Source organism: Convolutriloba macropyga, unplaced genomic scaffold (genome assembly GCF_964194025.1).
Source record: "Convolutriloba macropyga unplaced genomic scaffold, txConMacr16.3 SCAFFOLD_3425, whole genome shotgun sequence".
NCBI lineage: Eukaryota > Metazoa > Xenacoelomorpha > Acoela > Convolutidae > Convolutriloba > Convolutriloba macropyga.
In genome coordinates this window covers 11,584-27,409 of record NW_027450231.1, presented here as the reverse complement: position 1 = coordinate 27,409, position 15,826 = coordinate 11,584, and the positions used below count along the sequence as shown (strand labels likewise).

Sequence of the window (15,826 nt, the reverse complement as noted above, 5' to 3'; positions counted from 1 at the left end):
TACGCCAACTTAGTTTTCAACGCTCTGTTGTTGCACGTTTTTTATTTTAGATTTTGTTGTAATCAATTCGATAACGCGATAACTTGACGCGATAACGGCATTTCTGAGAAATATTAAACTCGTTTTTCTCGATTTTTGTTTACAACTGCAGTACAAAACTTAAGCCAAGAGATGGACTGATCAAAGAACAGCTATAACCAAGCAAGTATTTAATATTAGAGCTGTTACTGTATTCAAGTTTCATGCTTTTTTCAAAGATTACATCGATATGTTCTTCAAAAAAGCATGAAACTTGAATACAGTAACAGCTCTAATATTAAATACTTGCTTGGTTATAGCTGTTATTTGAACAGTCCATCTCTTGGCTCAAGTTTTGTACTGCAGTTGTAAACAAAAATCGAGAAAAACGAGTTTAATATTTCTCAGAAAAGCCGTTATCGCGTCAAGTTATCGCGTTATCGAATTGATTACAACAAAATCTAAACTAAAAAACGTGCAACAACAGAGCGTTGAAAACTAAGTTGGCGTAATGTTGTGTCAAATTTGCGGAAAACAAACTTCCAACCGCTGTCAACGATGTAAGACAACTTATTATTGCTCACAGGTAAGCCATTTCTCACAGGTATTCCTAAGTGGTGAAGTGGTAGAATTAAGCCTCGACTATTAATTTTCCGCCGAGGTCGAGGTTTAACACAAAGACAATGTAAGATTTGAAGTGAAACGAATTATTGTTTACGGAAATGGAACCGCATTTTTACAATTTAATACGTTGAATTTATAGCGGTGGAGTTATAGTTTTCACCGCATTCACCACAATTTCATCAAAAGCTGCGCAATTTGCGTCCTAATTTTTGATGCCCTGTTAATTAGCCGTTACATCCTCCATTACGCCGTCAGAGACCTGCTATACTAATACTTTTTGTTTTTAAATATATTTCGAAAGTAACACAAAAAGCGGCGAAATTAAAAAAAATCACCACTATAAACCTCAAATCTTCAAGAATTGATATCTCTTAAAACTTTGGAAGAATTTAGCTGTGCTTTTGGTATGATTAGTGGTTGTTAAAGGAATCATTTTGATTTGAACTGATCGTAAAAACCAAATGTTTTCAAGTGATGGGAAAGCCGGGAGAGTTAGAAGCACTTCAAATGTTATGCAACAGTGAGGCAATCTTTTAGAATCAACGCACTGTTAACCGTTACATAGTCAAGACCACGTGTAGTGTAGCGCGTCCCATAAAATTGAAGCAAGCGAAACGTTTCAAAAGTCACTGGAGAGATTTCAAATGTCAAAGTTCAAAGTTCAAACATGTAGAAAAAAAGATTAAATGAAGACTGATGAAAAAAGCGTTGACATTAAAATAACCAGGCTGATGCTCACCTGCATTTTTTTGAGGTTTTCGAACCTTCGATCATTTAAACTTTATGGGACAGACTACATTTCCGACAGACAACAAAATAGTCATTTTTAGACATTAGTGATTGCCAGCCGCACTGGACAACTGTCGATGGCTATGACCCTCATCCCTATGCGATGTAATCTGGAAACTGCGGGCCAGTTAAAACGCCCGGGTGCTCATTATCAAATTATATTACCACTACTTCCAAAAATCCAAAAATATTTAATTTAATTGACCTCATTAGCTATTTCTTACTTGTAGGCTTGTTTGATCGCCAGTATTTCTTACAACTTTCAGCGTTGAGACGTCGACCAGGCTGTTGATGCTCATCACCACATGACAAAGAACTATTGAGTAGAATTTAGCCCGTCGCCGCCGTTTCAAATTGAAATCCTGGAATGGGATTGTTGCGGCCTGTAAAATTATTAATTTGTCGCAATTTTGTCGGAAATTTGCAATTATTCTAATAAAACATTTTTCTTCAATTAAAACTCCTCCAGAACTGCTGCATTTAGAAACTATGAGATTTTACAAAGCTAGCCATGGCATATTGATGGCGTACTGCTTGGATATCATATCCATATGGGTAAAACAAAGAAACACATAAACCGTTGCTAATACAAATAGAATTTTAGAGTCAATTTAAATTAATAATTAACTTTATGTGCGCCTTGTGAAATTTCTGAGGCTCCTAGTGGTGACAATTCAGTGAAAACTTTCTTGGTCTGATCAAAAAGCGTTCCCTCCTTCAGCTCAATTTTTCATAGAAAAACAGAATTCACTATTTTGCACAGAAACGGTTACTTTTTCTAGAAATCAACTGACACTCCTAATTTTGGTACCATAAGCGCAAATCATTGGGATATATGCTTCCTAGTCATTCATCAAATATGTATAACAAAAACTGTATCATTTTTGCATGGATTTTGAGATACAGAGAACATTTGAGGTTTAAACAGAAAATAAAAATAAAGAACGAATCGCCGTCAATTATGTTAGAAAAAAATATTTTCTTGTCAGAAGATGATTTTTCCGTAAAATTGAGTTGCGATGAATTTTGAGATGACTCTGTGTTAACGTCATTTAGTGCTATGCTTTCAAAAAATTATTGAATATTAAAATTTATTACACTCTTCATTCACCCATATTAAAATCCGAGTCTCCTCATTCGTGGGCACATCTGCCCAAGTCTCATGTTCAATGCCTTAATTTGTAATTAACTGAGTTGATTCCGTAAATTAAATGAGATTACGCTCCAAGTGAAATGAAATTTGATAGCCATGATGAGAACCATAATTAATCATGGAAAATCTTGTTACATAGCAAGATAATATCAAGATAAGTACGAAATTGCAAAATCTTTGCATGGGTGTCAAGAAACAAGATCTCGGCAAGATTTCCCAGAAAGATTAACCATGACATGGCAAGACGTACCAATTATTAAAAATTCAATAGCACTCAAAAAGATGAATTACGACGAAATCATAAGATTTAAGAAGAATTACCAAGATTTATCGAAAAGTAGCAAAAATAATCAAGAAGGTCCGAAAATGCAGCTGCCGTTAGTTTATTAACCAATAAATGAGTCGCTTTTTCCAGTATGATGAAATTACTGAGTGGATCCTAGCTCGTTATATACATAGTACACACATATACAGGAAAGCCACCGAGAAGGCCCCCGCTAAGGTCCCAGGAAAAAATCTAAAAACAGAAAAATTTTAACCTGATAAATAGAAACATTAAACGAAAAGAAGGAATACTCAGTAAGTTCAGTAAACTGATCAATAACTAAGCAACTACAGTACTTAAAACATCTAAACTCAAAAAAAAGACCACAAAAAATCATTCAAAAAATCATTTTTCCTCGAAAATCAGCAAATCTTGGTGTTTAGGTGCATCAGTGCAATTCAGTCAGTTGATATCAATGAATCATGGACCAAAAAAACGGAAACAAACTGAAAAGAACAAACAATTAAACGTTTAAAATGAGAAGCATTTTGAGAGAAACGAATTTTTGCTCACAAAAGACAACCCTTGTTGTACAGACCAAAATTACGTACAAACTGTAGTTCTTTTTAGCATCGGACACATATACAACCAAAATAAACAGTTCCTGAACAACAGGAAACCGTTAAAATCAAGTTAGAGAGAATACGCGGTCAAAAAGTTTGTCCAAATCTCAAAAGCCTTGATGAGAGCAATTAAAAAATGTAATGTTGAGAAAAAGAGCAATCATTACATTCTGATTTTTTATACGGTTCATAGAGGCCAAATATTAGCCATGTAGTAGATCGATTATATAAAATTGGAGAGAGAGCAGAGGACAAAAGAGTTCAAAATATTTTTTCTAAGAAAAAACAAAAGTTATCGGTTAATTTGAAAGTAACAATTCTACAGTTCTACTGAATGAATTGTTTCAGAGCTGTGTCATGAGATTGAACTTGTCTTGGGACATATTTTTGGTTACTCTACTTTACGGTTTATACGGTTCATAGAGGTCAAATATTAGCGATGTAGTTGGACAATTAAATACATTTGGAGAGAGAGCAGAGGACAAAAGAGTTCAAAATATTTTTTCTAAGAAATAACATAAGCTATCGGTTGATTTGAAAGTAACAATTCTGCAGTTCTACTGAATGAATTAATTCAGAGCTATGTCATGAGATTGAAATTGCTTTGGGACATATCTTTGGTTATTCTAGTTTACGGTTTATGCGGTTCATAGAGGTCAAATATTAGCGATGTAATAGGTCGATTATATACATTTGGAGAGAGAGCAGAGGACAAAAGTGTTCAAAAAATTGTTTCTAAGAAATAACAAAAGTTATCGATTAATTTGAAAATAACAATTCTGCAGTTCTACTGAATGAATTAATTCAGAGCTATGTCTTGAGATTGAACTTGCCTTGGGACATATCTTTGTTTATTCTACTTCACGGTTTATACGGTTCGTAGAGGCCAAACATTAGCGATGTAGTAGGTCGATTATATACATTTGGAGAGAGAGCAGAGGACAAAAGAGTTGAAAATGTATTTAGAAACAATTTAAGAGTTCGTATGATCTCGAAAAGCGTCTTTATTCCATTTTACTCTCACTTGTTGATAGATTTTTACATATCAAGATTTTTTTGTGTTTGTTCCAAAATCTATACTAAAAAATGCTTAAAAGAATTAGAAACCGTTGTTTGTTGGTTCGAAACGTATTTTTGTTGATTTATGACTAACAGAAACGAATTCGAGAATATGAGAACAAATCGCTTCTTTAAATATGAAAAGTCTTGAAAAGAGCAACTTAGAAATATAATGTCCAAAACGTTATGGGAGAGACTACATTTCCGATGTAACAAAATAGTCATCTTTAGACACCTAGTGATTGCCAGCCGCACTGGACAACTGTCGAAGGCTATGACCCTCATCCCTATTAGACTTAATCTGGAAACTGTAGGCCAGTTATAACACCCGGGTGGCCATTATGAACTAAAATTACCACTACTTCCAAAAATGTTTAATTTAATTGACCTCCTTAGCTTTTTCTTACCTGTAGGCTTGTTTGATCGCCAGTAATTCTTACAACAACTTTCAGCGTGGAGACGTCGACCAGGCGGTCCATGCTCATTACCACATAACAAAGAACTATCGAATAGAACTCAGCCCTTCGCTGCCGTTTCAATTTGAAACCCTGGAAAGGGAATGTCGCGGTTTGCAAAATTATCAATTTGTCGCAATTTCGTCGGATAAGCGCAATTTTGCTAATAAAACATTTTTTTTAAATTAAAAGTCACTAGAACTGATGCATTTAAAAACTTTGAGATTTTAGATATCTAGCCATAGCATAGATATCATATCCATATGGGTAAAACAAAGAAACACATTAATCGTTGCTAACACAAATAGAACTCTAGAGTCAAATTAAAATAATAATGAAGCTTATGTGAGACTTGAGAAAATCCTGAGGCTCCTATTGGTGACAATTCAGTGAAAACTTTTATGGTCCGATCAAAAACTATTCCCTCCTTCTGCTCATTTTTTTCCTAGAAAAACAGACTTCACTATTTTGAAAAGAAACGGTTACTTTTCTTGTAATCAACTGACGCTCCTAATTTTGGTACCATAAGCGCAAATCATTGGGATTTATGCTTCTTAGTCATTCATCAAAGATGTATAACAAAAAATTGTATCATTTTTGCATGGATTTTGAGAAACCGAGAACATTTGAGGTTTAAACAGAAATTAAATATATAGAACTAATCGCCGTCAATAATGTTGGGAAAGTACATTTTCTGGGCAAATTGATTTTTTCTGTAGAAGTAAGTGCGATGAATTAAGAGATGACTCTGTTTTGACGTTATTTAGCGCTATGTTTTTAAAAAAAAGGAAAATTAATATTTATTACTCACTCTTCATTGACGCATATTAAAATCCGAGTCTCCTCATTCGCGGGCACACCTGCCCAAGTGCCATGTTCAGTGACTAAATTTGTAATTAACTTAGTTGATTCTGTAATTTAAATGAGATTAGGCTCCTAGTGAAAAGAAAGTTGATAGCCTTGGTAAGAAACATACTTATTCATGGAAGATATTGCCGAGATCTTGCCATGTTACAAGACAAAATAATATCCTGATATGTACAAACTTGCAAGACCTTTCCATGGGTGTCATGAAACAAAATCTAGGCAAGACTTTCAGGAAAGATTAACCATGACATGGCAAGATGTACCAATTATTTAAAATTCAATAGCACTCAAAAAGATGAATTACGACGAAATCATAAGATTTAAGAAGAATTACCAAGATTTATCGAAAAGTAGCAAAAATAATCAAGAAGGTCCGAAAATGCAGCTGCCGTTAGTTTATTAACCAATAAATGAGTCGCTTTTTCCAGTATGATGAAATTACTGAGTGGATCCTAGCTCGTTATATACATAGTACACACATATACAGGAAAGCCACCGAGAAGGCCCCCGCTAAGGTCCCAGGTAAAAATCTAAAAACAGAAAAATTTTAACCTGATAAATAGAAACATTAAACGAAAAGAAAGAAGATTCAGTAAGTTCAATAAACTGATCAATAACTAAGCGACTACAGTACTTAAAACAACTAAACTCAAAAAAAGACCACAGAAATTATTCAAAAAAAAAACATTTTTTCCCGAAAATCAGCAAATCTTGGGGTTTAAGCGGATCAGTGCAATTCAGTCAGTTGATATTAAGGAATCATGGAGCAAAAAAACAAAAACAAACTGAAAGGAACAAATATTTTAACTTTTAAATAGAGAAGCATTTTCAGAGAAAAGAATTTTTGCCCACAAAAGACAACTCTTGTACAGACCACAATTACGTACAAACTGTAGTTCTTTTTAGCATTGGACACATATACAACCAATAAATAACAGTTCCCGAACAACAGGAAACCAAAAAAAATCAAGTTAGAGAGAATACGCCGTCAAAAGGTTTGTCTAAATCTCAAAAGCCTTGAAGAGAGCAATTAAAAAATGTATTGTTGAGAAAAAGAGCAATCATTATTTTCTAATTTTTTTACTCGGTTCATAGAGGCAAACTATTAGCGATGTAGTAGGTCGATTATTTACAACTGGAGAGAGAGCAGAGAAAAAAGGAGTTCAAAATAACTTTTCTAATAAACAACAAAAGTTATCGATTGATTTGCAAATAACAATTCTGCAGTTTTTTTTGAATGAATTAATTCAGAGATATTTCTTGAGACCTTTGGTTATCTACGTTAGATAACATTTAAGAGTTGGTTCTGGGCCGAAAAGCGCCTTTGATTCACTTTACCCTCATTTGTTTATAGAACTTTACTTATCAAGACTTTTAATGTGTTTGTGCCAAAATCAATACTAAAAAAGGGGCTTAAAAGAATTAGAAAATTTGTTTATGGGATCGAAACGTATTTTGTTGATATATGACTAACAGAAACGGATTCAAGAATACGAGAACAAAACGTTTGTTTATACGTGAAAATTCTTGAAAAGAGCAACTAAGAAATATATTGTTCCGGAAAAGAGCAATCACAACACTTTGATTAATAATTACGCTTCTAAATTTCAGTGAAAACTTTATTGCCATGTTTCACCATGATCTTGGCATTTTTAATCAAGAAATGTTCTTGATACAGCTTGATAAGATTATGGGAAGATCTTACAAAGATGTACCAAGAATTTTTCTCCTATCAAGATCTTGGTAAGATAATCCATCTTTTGACAAGACTGTCAAGAATTTGCATGTCTTGTCAAGGTGTATCAAGTTTCGTTTCACTGGTCATCTCTAGACACCTGGTGATTGCCAGCCGCACTGGAAAACTGTCGATGGGCAGACCCCTAACCCTGTGATATTTAATCTGGAAACTGCAGGCCGGTTAAAATGCCCGGGTGCCCATTAAGAACTAATATTACCACTACTTCCAAAATGTTTAATTTAGTTGACCTCCTTAGCTTTTTCTTACCTGTAGGCTTGTTTGACCGCCAGTAATTCTTAAAACAACTTTCAGAGTTGAGACGTCGACCAGGTTGTTGATGCTCATTACCACATAACAAAGAACTATTGAATAGAAATTCAAATTGAAACCCTCGAATGGGATTGTTGTGGTTTGCAAAATTATCTATTTGTCGCAATTTTGTCGAATATTTGCAATTTTTCTAATAAAAACGTTTTTTTCAATTAAAAGCCACTAGAACTGATGCATTTAAAAAATGGGAGATTTTAGATATCTAGCAATAGCATAGATATCATATCCATATGGGTAAAACAAAGAAACATATTAATTGTTGCTAATACAAATAGAACTCTAAGAGAGTCAAATTAAAATAATAAGGAAGTTTATGTGTGACTTGTGAAATCCTGAGGCTCCTATTGGTGACAATTCAGTGAAAACTTTTATGGTCCGATCAAAAACTGTTCCCTCCTTCTGCTCATTTTTTTCCTAGAAAAACAGACTTCACTATTTTGAAAAGAAACGGTTACTTTTCTTGTAATCAACTGACAATCCTTATTTTGGTACCATAAGCGCAACTCATTGGGATATATGCTTCTTATTCATTCATCAAATATGTATAACAAAAAAACTGTATCTTTTTTGCGTGGATTTTGAGAAACCGAGAGTATTTGAGGTTTAAACAGAAAATAAATGTATTAAAAGAATCGCCGTCAATATTGCTGGAAAACTACATTTTCTTGGCACACATTGATTTTTTTGTAGAATTGAGTCCGATCAATTTAGAGATGACTCTGTTTTGACGTCAATTAATGCTATGTTTTCAAAACATAAATGAAAATTAATATTTATTACACACTCTTCAATGACCCATAATAAAATCCGAGTCTCCTCATTCTCGGGCATATCTGCCCAAGTGTCATGTTCAGTGCCTTAATTTGTAAATAACTGAGTGGATGCCGTAATTTAAATAGGATTACGTTCCTCGTGAAAAAAAATGATAGCCTTGATAAGAAACATAGTTATACTTGGAAGATATTGACGAGATCTTGCCATAGTACATGGCAAAATAATATCATGATATGTACAAACTTGCAAGACCTTTCCATGAGTGTCATGAAACAAAATCTAGGCAAGACTTTCAGGAAAGATTAACCATGACATGACAAGACGTACCAAGTATTAAAAATTCAATAGCACCCAAAAATATCAGTTACGACGAAATCATAGGATTTAGCAAAAATTACCAAGATTTATCAAAAAGTAGCAAACATTATCAAGAAGTTCGAAAAATTCAGCTCCTGTTAGTTTATTAACCAACAAATGAGCCGCCTTTTCCAGTATATTGAAACTTTTGAGTGGATGCTAGCTCGGTATGTACATAGTACACACCTTATACAGGACTGCCACCGAGAAGGGCCCCCGCTAAAGTCCCAAGTAAAAAACCTAAAACAGAAAATTTTTAACCTGACATATAGAACCATCAAATAAAATGAAGGAAGACTCAGTAAACTCAGTAAACTGATCAATAACTAAGCAACTAGAGTACTTAAAAGATCTAAACTCAAAAAAAGACCACAAAAATTATTCAAAAAAAAACATTTTTTCCCGAAAGTCAGCAAATCTTGGGGTTTAAGCGCATCAGTGCAAGCCAGTCAATTGATATTAAGGAATCATGGACCAAAAAACAAAAACAAACTGAAAAGAACAAATATTTTAACTTTTAAATTGAGAAGCGTTTTCAGAGAAAAGAATTTTTGCCCACAAAAGACAACTCTTGTTGCACAGACCACAATTACGTACAAACTGTAGTTCTTTTTAGCATTGGACACATATAAAACCAATAATTAACAGTTTCTGAACAACAGGAAACCGTAAAAATCAAGTCAGAGAGAAAACGCGGTCAAAAGGTTTGTCTAAATCTCAAAAGCCTTGAAGAGAGCAATTAAAAAATGTATTGTTCAGAAAAAGAGCAATCATTATTTTCTGATTTTTTTACTCGGTTCATAGAAGCAAAATATTAGCAATGTAGCAGGTCGATTATGTACAATTGGAGAGAGACCAGAGGACAAAAGATTTCAAAAAATTTTTCTAAAAAATAACAAAAGTTACCGATTGATTTGCAAATAACAATTCTGCAGTTCTACTGAATGAATTAATTCAGAGCTATTTCATGAGATCTTTGGTTTTCTACTTCAGATAACATTTAAGAGTTGGTTCCATGTCGAAAAGCGTCTTTGATCCACATTATCCTCATTTGTTTACAGAAATTTACATATCAAGATTTTTTATGTGTTTGTGCCAAAATCAATACTAAAAAAGGGGCTTCAAAGAATTAGAAACCGTTGTTTATGGATTCGAAACGTATTTTTGTTGATATATGACAAACAGAAACGGATTCGAGAATATGAGAACAAAATCTTTGTTAAAATGTGAAAAGTCTTGAAAAGAGCAACTTAGAAATATAATGTCCAGAACTTTATGGGACAGACTACATTTCCGATGTAACAAAATAGTCATATTTAGACACCTTGTGTTTTCCAGCCGCACTGAACAACTGTCAATGGCCAGACCCTCAACCCTATGAGATTTAATCTGGAAACTGCAGGCCGGTTAAAACGCCCGGGTGCTCATTATCAAATTATATTACCACTACTTCCAAAAATGTTTAATTTAATTGACCTCATTAGATTTTCTTACCTGTAGGCTTGTGTGATCGCCAGTAATTCTTACAACAACTTTCAGCGTTGAGACGTCGACCAGGCGGTTGCTCATTACCACATAACAAAGAAGTGTTGAATAGAATTTAACCCTCCGCGGCCATTTCAAATTGAAAAGCTGGAATGGGATTGTTGCGGTTTGCAAAATTATCAATTTGTTGCAATTTTTCTAAAAAAAACCTTTTTTAAATTTCAAAGTCGTCTAGAACGGATGCATTTAGGAACTTTGAGTTTTCCTATAGCTAGCCATGTCATATTGAAGGAGTACTGCTTGATTATCATATCCATATTGGTAAAACAAAAACACATAAACCGTTGCTAAAACAACCAGAAATCTAGAGTCAATATAAGCTAAAAATGAAATTTATGTGAGCATTGTGAGATTTCTGAGGCTCTTGGTGGTGACAGTTCGTGAAGACTTTCTTGGTCTGATTGAAAACCGTTCCCTCCTTCTGCTCAATTTTCCTAGAAAAACAGACTTCACTATTTTGCAGAGACGGTTACTTTCTCTTGTAATCAACTGACACTCCTAATTTTGCTACCATAAGCGAAAATCATTGGGATATATGCTTCTTAGCCATTCGTCAAATATGTATAACAGAAAAACTGTATCGATTTTGCGTGGATTTTGAGAACCGAGAATATTTGAGGTTTAACTAGAAAATGAAATAAAGAACGAATTGCCGTCAATTATGTTGGGAAAATACATTTTCTTGGCACAAACTGATTTTTTGTGGAATTGAGTGCGATGAATATAGATATCACTCTCTATTGACGTCATTTAATGCTCTGCTTAATTTATTACCTTCTCCTCATTGACCCATTTTAAAATCCAAGTCTCCTCATTCTCGGGCTAATCTACCCAAGTAACAAATTCAAGGCCTTAAATTGTAATTAACTGAGTTGGTTCCGTAATTTAAATGATCTACGCTCTAAGTGAAATGAAACATGATAGCCTTGATAAGAAATATACTTAATCAGGGAAAATCTTGACAAGATCTTGCCATGTTATATGGCAAAACTTTATCATGATATGTACAAACTAGCAAGACCTTTCCATGGGTGTCAAGAAACAAGATCTAGGCAAGATTTCCAAGAAAAATTAACAATGATCATGGCATGTAAAGATCTAAAAACAGAAAAAATTTGAAATGACATATAGAAACATTAAACAAAAAGACGAAAGACTCAGTAAATTCAGTAAACTGATCAATAATTAAGCAACTACAGTACTTAAAACATCTAAACTCAAAATAAGACCACAAAAATCATTTTAAAAAATCCTTTTTTTTCTGAAAATCAGCAAATTTTGAGGTTTAGGCGCAGCAGTGCAATTCATTCAGTTAATATCAATGGATCTTGGACCAAAGATGGAAACAAACGGAAAAGAACAAATATTTTAACTTTTAAAATGAGAAGCATTTTGAGAGAGAAGATTTTTTGGCCACAAAAGACAACTCTTGTTGTACAGACAACAATTACGTACAAACTGTAGTTTTTTTTAGCATCGGACACATATAGAACCAATAATTAACAGGTCCTGAACAACAGGGAACCAGATAAATTAGGTTAGAGAGAATACGCGGTCGAAAACCTTGAAGAGAGCGATTAAAAAATGTAATGATGAGAAAAAGAGCAATCATTACATTCTGATTTTTAAACGGTTCATAGAGGCCAAATAATAGCGATGTAGTTTGTCGATTATATAAAATTGGAGAGAGAGCAGAGGATAAAAGTGTTCAAAATATTTTTTCTAAGAAATAACAAAAGTTATCGATTGAATTGAAAGTAACAATTCTGCTGCTCAACTGAACGAAATAATTCAGAGCTATGTCATGAGAGTGAACTTGCCTTGGGACATATCTTTGGTTATTCTACTTTAGAAAAAATTTATGAGTTCGTTCTATGTCGAAAAGCGTCTTTGATCCACTTTACCCTCATTTGTTTACAGTCTTTTACATATCAATATTTTTTATGTGTTTGTGCCAAAATCAATACTAAAAAGGGCTTAAAAGAGTTAAATTATAAACCGTTGTTTATGGGTTCGAAACGTTTTCTTTGTTGATATAAGACTAACAGAAACGGATTCGGGAATGCGAGAACAAAACGTTCGTTTAAATGTGAAAAGTCTTGAAAAGAGCAACTTAGAAATTTAATGTCCAGGAAAAGAGCAATCACAACACTTTGATTACTTATTACGCTTCTCAATTTCAGTGAAAACTTTATTGCCGTGTTTCACCATGATCTTGGCAAGTTTAATCAAGAAATTTTCTTGATACAGCTTTATAAGATCATGGGAAGATCTTACATAGATGTACCAAGAATTTTTGTCCTATCACGATCTTGGTAAGATAATCCATCTTTTGTCAACACTGTCAAGAATCTGCATATCTTGGCAAGGTGTATCAAGTTTTGTTCCACTGGGCTATTAAACGCATTGGCTGAATGTGGTGAATTTTGCTGGGTCGACGCGGTGACTTTTTTAACCGAATTCTCTTGAATTAAGTGCAGTTTTAACAACAACTCAACGCATTCACTGCAATTCTTACATTTTAACTGAATTTCAACTCACATACCTCGCCTGCCTTCATGATCTAATTTTTTATTGAACTTTTTGTTGTTTTTAGGAATGTCAGAAAGCAGACTGGAAAACACACAAAAAGTGTTGCAGCAAAGATATGGTATCGAAACCAGAGTCTTCTGGTAAAACTTCCGGAAAATCAACTGCATTAACTGCAGCACCGACATATACATCCAGGCAAAGTTCACCTCTGATCACATTTCAGATTCTGCAAGAAAAGAGCAAAAGGAATGATCTATACTCTAATTTCGCATCTGAGTACAAAGACAAATACCCAAACGAACAAGCTCACTTCAAACGTCTGCTATTAGAATGGAAAAATAATTTGGATCTTAATTTATTTGAAATGGGATTTAACGCATTTCACGATGAGGATTTTGATGGTGTCAGTTCTATTTCTAGATGGCCCACTACTGATCGAAACGCTGTGAAAAGATTTCTGCAAGAAACTAACAGGAAGTATGGAGATATTTTTGAAAGTGATCCAGTACCATATCTAATCGATGGCAACAATAAAATCAATGCACAACAAATCATGAGAAACACTCCATGTTTTCCTTGGGTCATTCAATCGGGCGAAGTTTGTATCGCATTCGGATTTGTAGATTTGTCAAACTTTCTCTGGGCTATATATCCCAGTCATATTGAAGAGAAAGTACGCTTTTACTGCTATGACCAGGCAGAAGTTTCAGTGGCAAGGAGTGTGTTGATATATGAGTTGATGAAGAGACCGAAGACGGAAGTGAGTGACAAAACAATCCTTCAGATATGGTTCTCATCATGTTGGGATCAAGACACTCAACGCGAGTTCTACTCTTTTTTGGATAAACATGTGCCCAATATCAACAACACTTTGCTGGCTAAATTTGCGTCCATTTGGAAGACAAAAATAGGAATGACTGCACAAGATGCAAAAAGCGCGTTTAATGAAAAAATTCGTGGTTTTCATTTTGTTCCTCTGCTAAATTTAAAGGTGAAAGATGATCGCGTTGCCTTCGCACGGTATCTATTCACAGGATGTCTTTTCCTTGACGAGGGAACTCAGCCTGTTTCTGGAAATGTGACCATGTTTCCCTCCAGGAATGAAAGCTGGTTAAAACGATCATTCGAAAGCTTCTTTGCGACCATTCACGTTCTGCCGTTCGAGGAAGCAGTTTCGACTGAGGAATCCCTAATCAACCTTATTACAAAAACAACAAGGGCTAAAATGATCAGCCTCAGGAAAGACATTTCAGAGAGCAAAATTGAGTGTCACCTCTTTGTGAAAAATGTCAAGCCTGGCGATGACTCTTTTGCCCTTGAGGTCAAGAAGTTGAAGCCAGATCGGGTTGATTGGAGTAACATCCCCGATTATTGGCCCAAATTACAGTTCCTTAACTTTGCCAGAAAGTGCAGTGAAGAAGATACGGTCCACCAGGCCCAATCAATGAACTCGATAAAAAGTGTGTTCGGAGCGCATTATTTAGATTATGCCGACAACCGCGAATTTCTGGAGCAACGGTACCGCGTATATCGGGAGAATATGGTTGAGCCTGAAATGAAGTTGGCCAAAATGATACGCTGGCCTCTTCTTGGATTGCCGTCAAACAACTTCACCCAATTGGCTGTCATTTGGTTTTCAGAAAGTTACCTTAAATACTTTCTGAAGACATCAAAAAATAAAATAATAAAATACGACTTAAATAACGACCATCATATTATGCAAGCATTTATGACCAGCTTCTCACTCATATTTTTCCAATTTACATTCAACGACGAGGTTCCATTAGTCACTACTAACTAACTAATCATCAAATCATAGCTATATCAATGCACTAATCATGTCATAATATATAAAGAAATATAGTATTTATAAGTGAATAACGAAAATTTTACCGATACTATTTTTCCTTAGATTTCACAAATCTGATAAGAGCATTTTTACCACTTTGTCTTTAAAATAGTGTAATCTCAAAGTTTTTCCACGTATAAAAAGTTTTACAGAAAAAAATTAAAAGATGGCATGGAGATTAGTGAACTTTAATGACAATTTTAATTGTTCCAGGCCTCTAATTTATTTTTGCGACCCCTCTTGAGGGGGGAGGAACTATATACTCAAATGGGTTTTTTTGTTCAGACAATTTTGGCCGATCGATATATTCATCGTAGAGAGTTGTGAGTGGTATCATTAAAAAGCCCATCCAGCGAAGAATATGGAATTAAAAAGATTTTTTTTGGATTTCGTTTTTTGTGGCGAGTTATCGTGGTTTAATTTTTTGTGAATATTAGTCCAATTTTGGTCATTTCTATTCACATTTTCCGTAATTTTTATTTAAAATTAGGTCAATTTTCTTAAAATAAGTTAAAATTGTTATGTGTACAACAGTGTTGTTGTTTCGATTTTCAAAGACCAAAAAGTATTGTTGACAATTTTGATTAAATTTTTTTAGCTAAAATTTTGAGTAAAATTTTCAGAATTCAACCTTTTTCATCAAAAGTTGCACAAAAAAAGCGTCTTTGGTCCACTTTGAAAATTGCCGCAAATACACACCCAAAAATCACTTACAAAATCTTTTTAAACTCAAAGGGGGCTAGTGCTACCTCCAATTCCAATGAGAGTGCTCTGGAATTAACGTTAGCCCGTTTTTTGCTAACTTATCTCGATGATTATCAAAAACCCAGCATTTATTTTTGACGTTT

General features: G+C 34.2%; 1 protein-coding gene across 1 annotated transcript; it reads left to right on the top strand.

The window, feature by feature from the left end:
- The first annotated feature begins 470 nt into the window (after window positions 1-470).
- Window positions 471-14,958, top strand: LOC142355726 (uncharacterized). Its single transcript, XM_075407804.1, has 2 exons — window positions 471-604; window positions 13,194-14,958. Exons 1-2 carry the CDS (start codon window positions 530-532, stop codon window positions 14,928-14,930), a joined length of 1,812 nt encoding a protein of 603 aa, XP_075263919.1. The 5' UTR covers window positions 471-529; the 3' UTR covers window positions 14,931-14,958.
- The last annotated feature ends 868 nt before the right edge of the window (window positions 14,959-15,826 follow it).

Excerpts from the sequence above, each read along its gene's own strand:
- LOC142355726 (XM_075407804.1), top strand. The coding sequence starts at position 530 with ATGTTGTGTCAAATTTGCGGAAAACAAACTTCCAACCGCTGTCAACGA. Across the intron at positions 605-13,193 it reads CAACTTATTATTGCTCACAG|GAATGTCAGAAAGCAGACTG; the intron begins GTAAGCCATTTC and ends TGTTGTTTTTAG.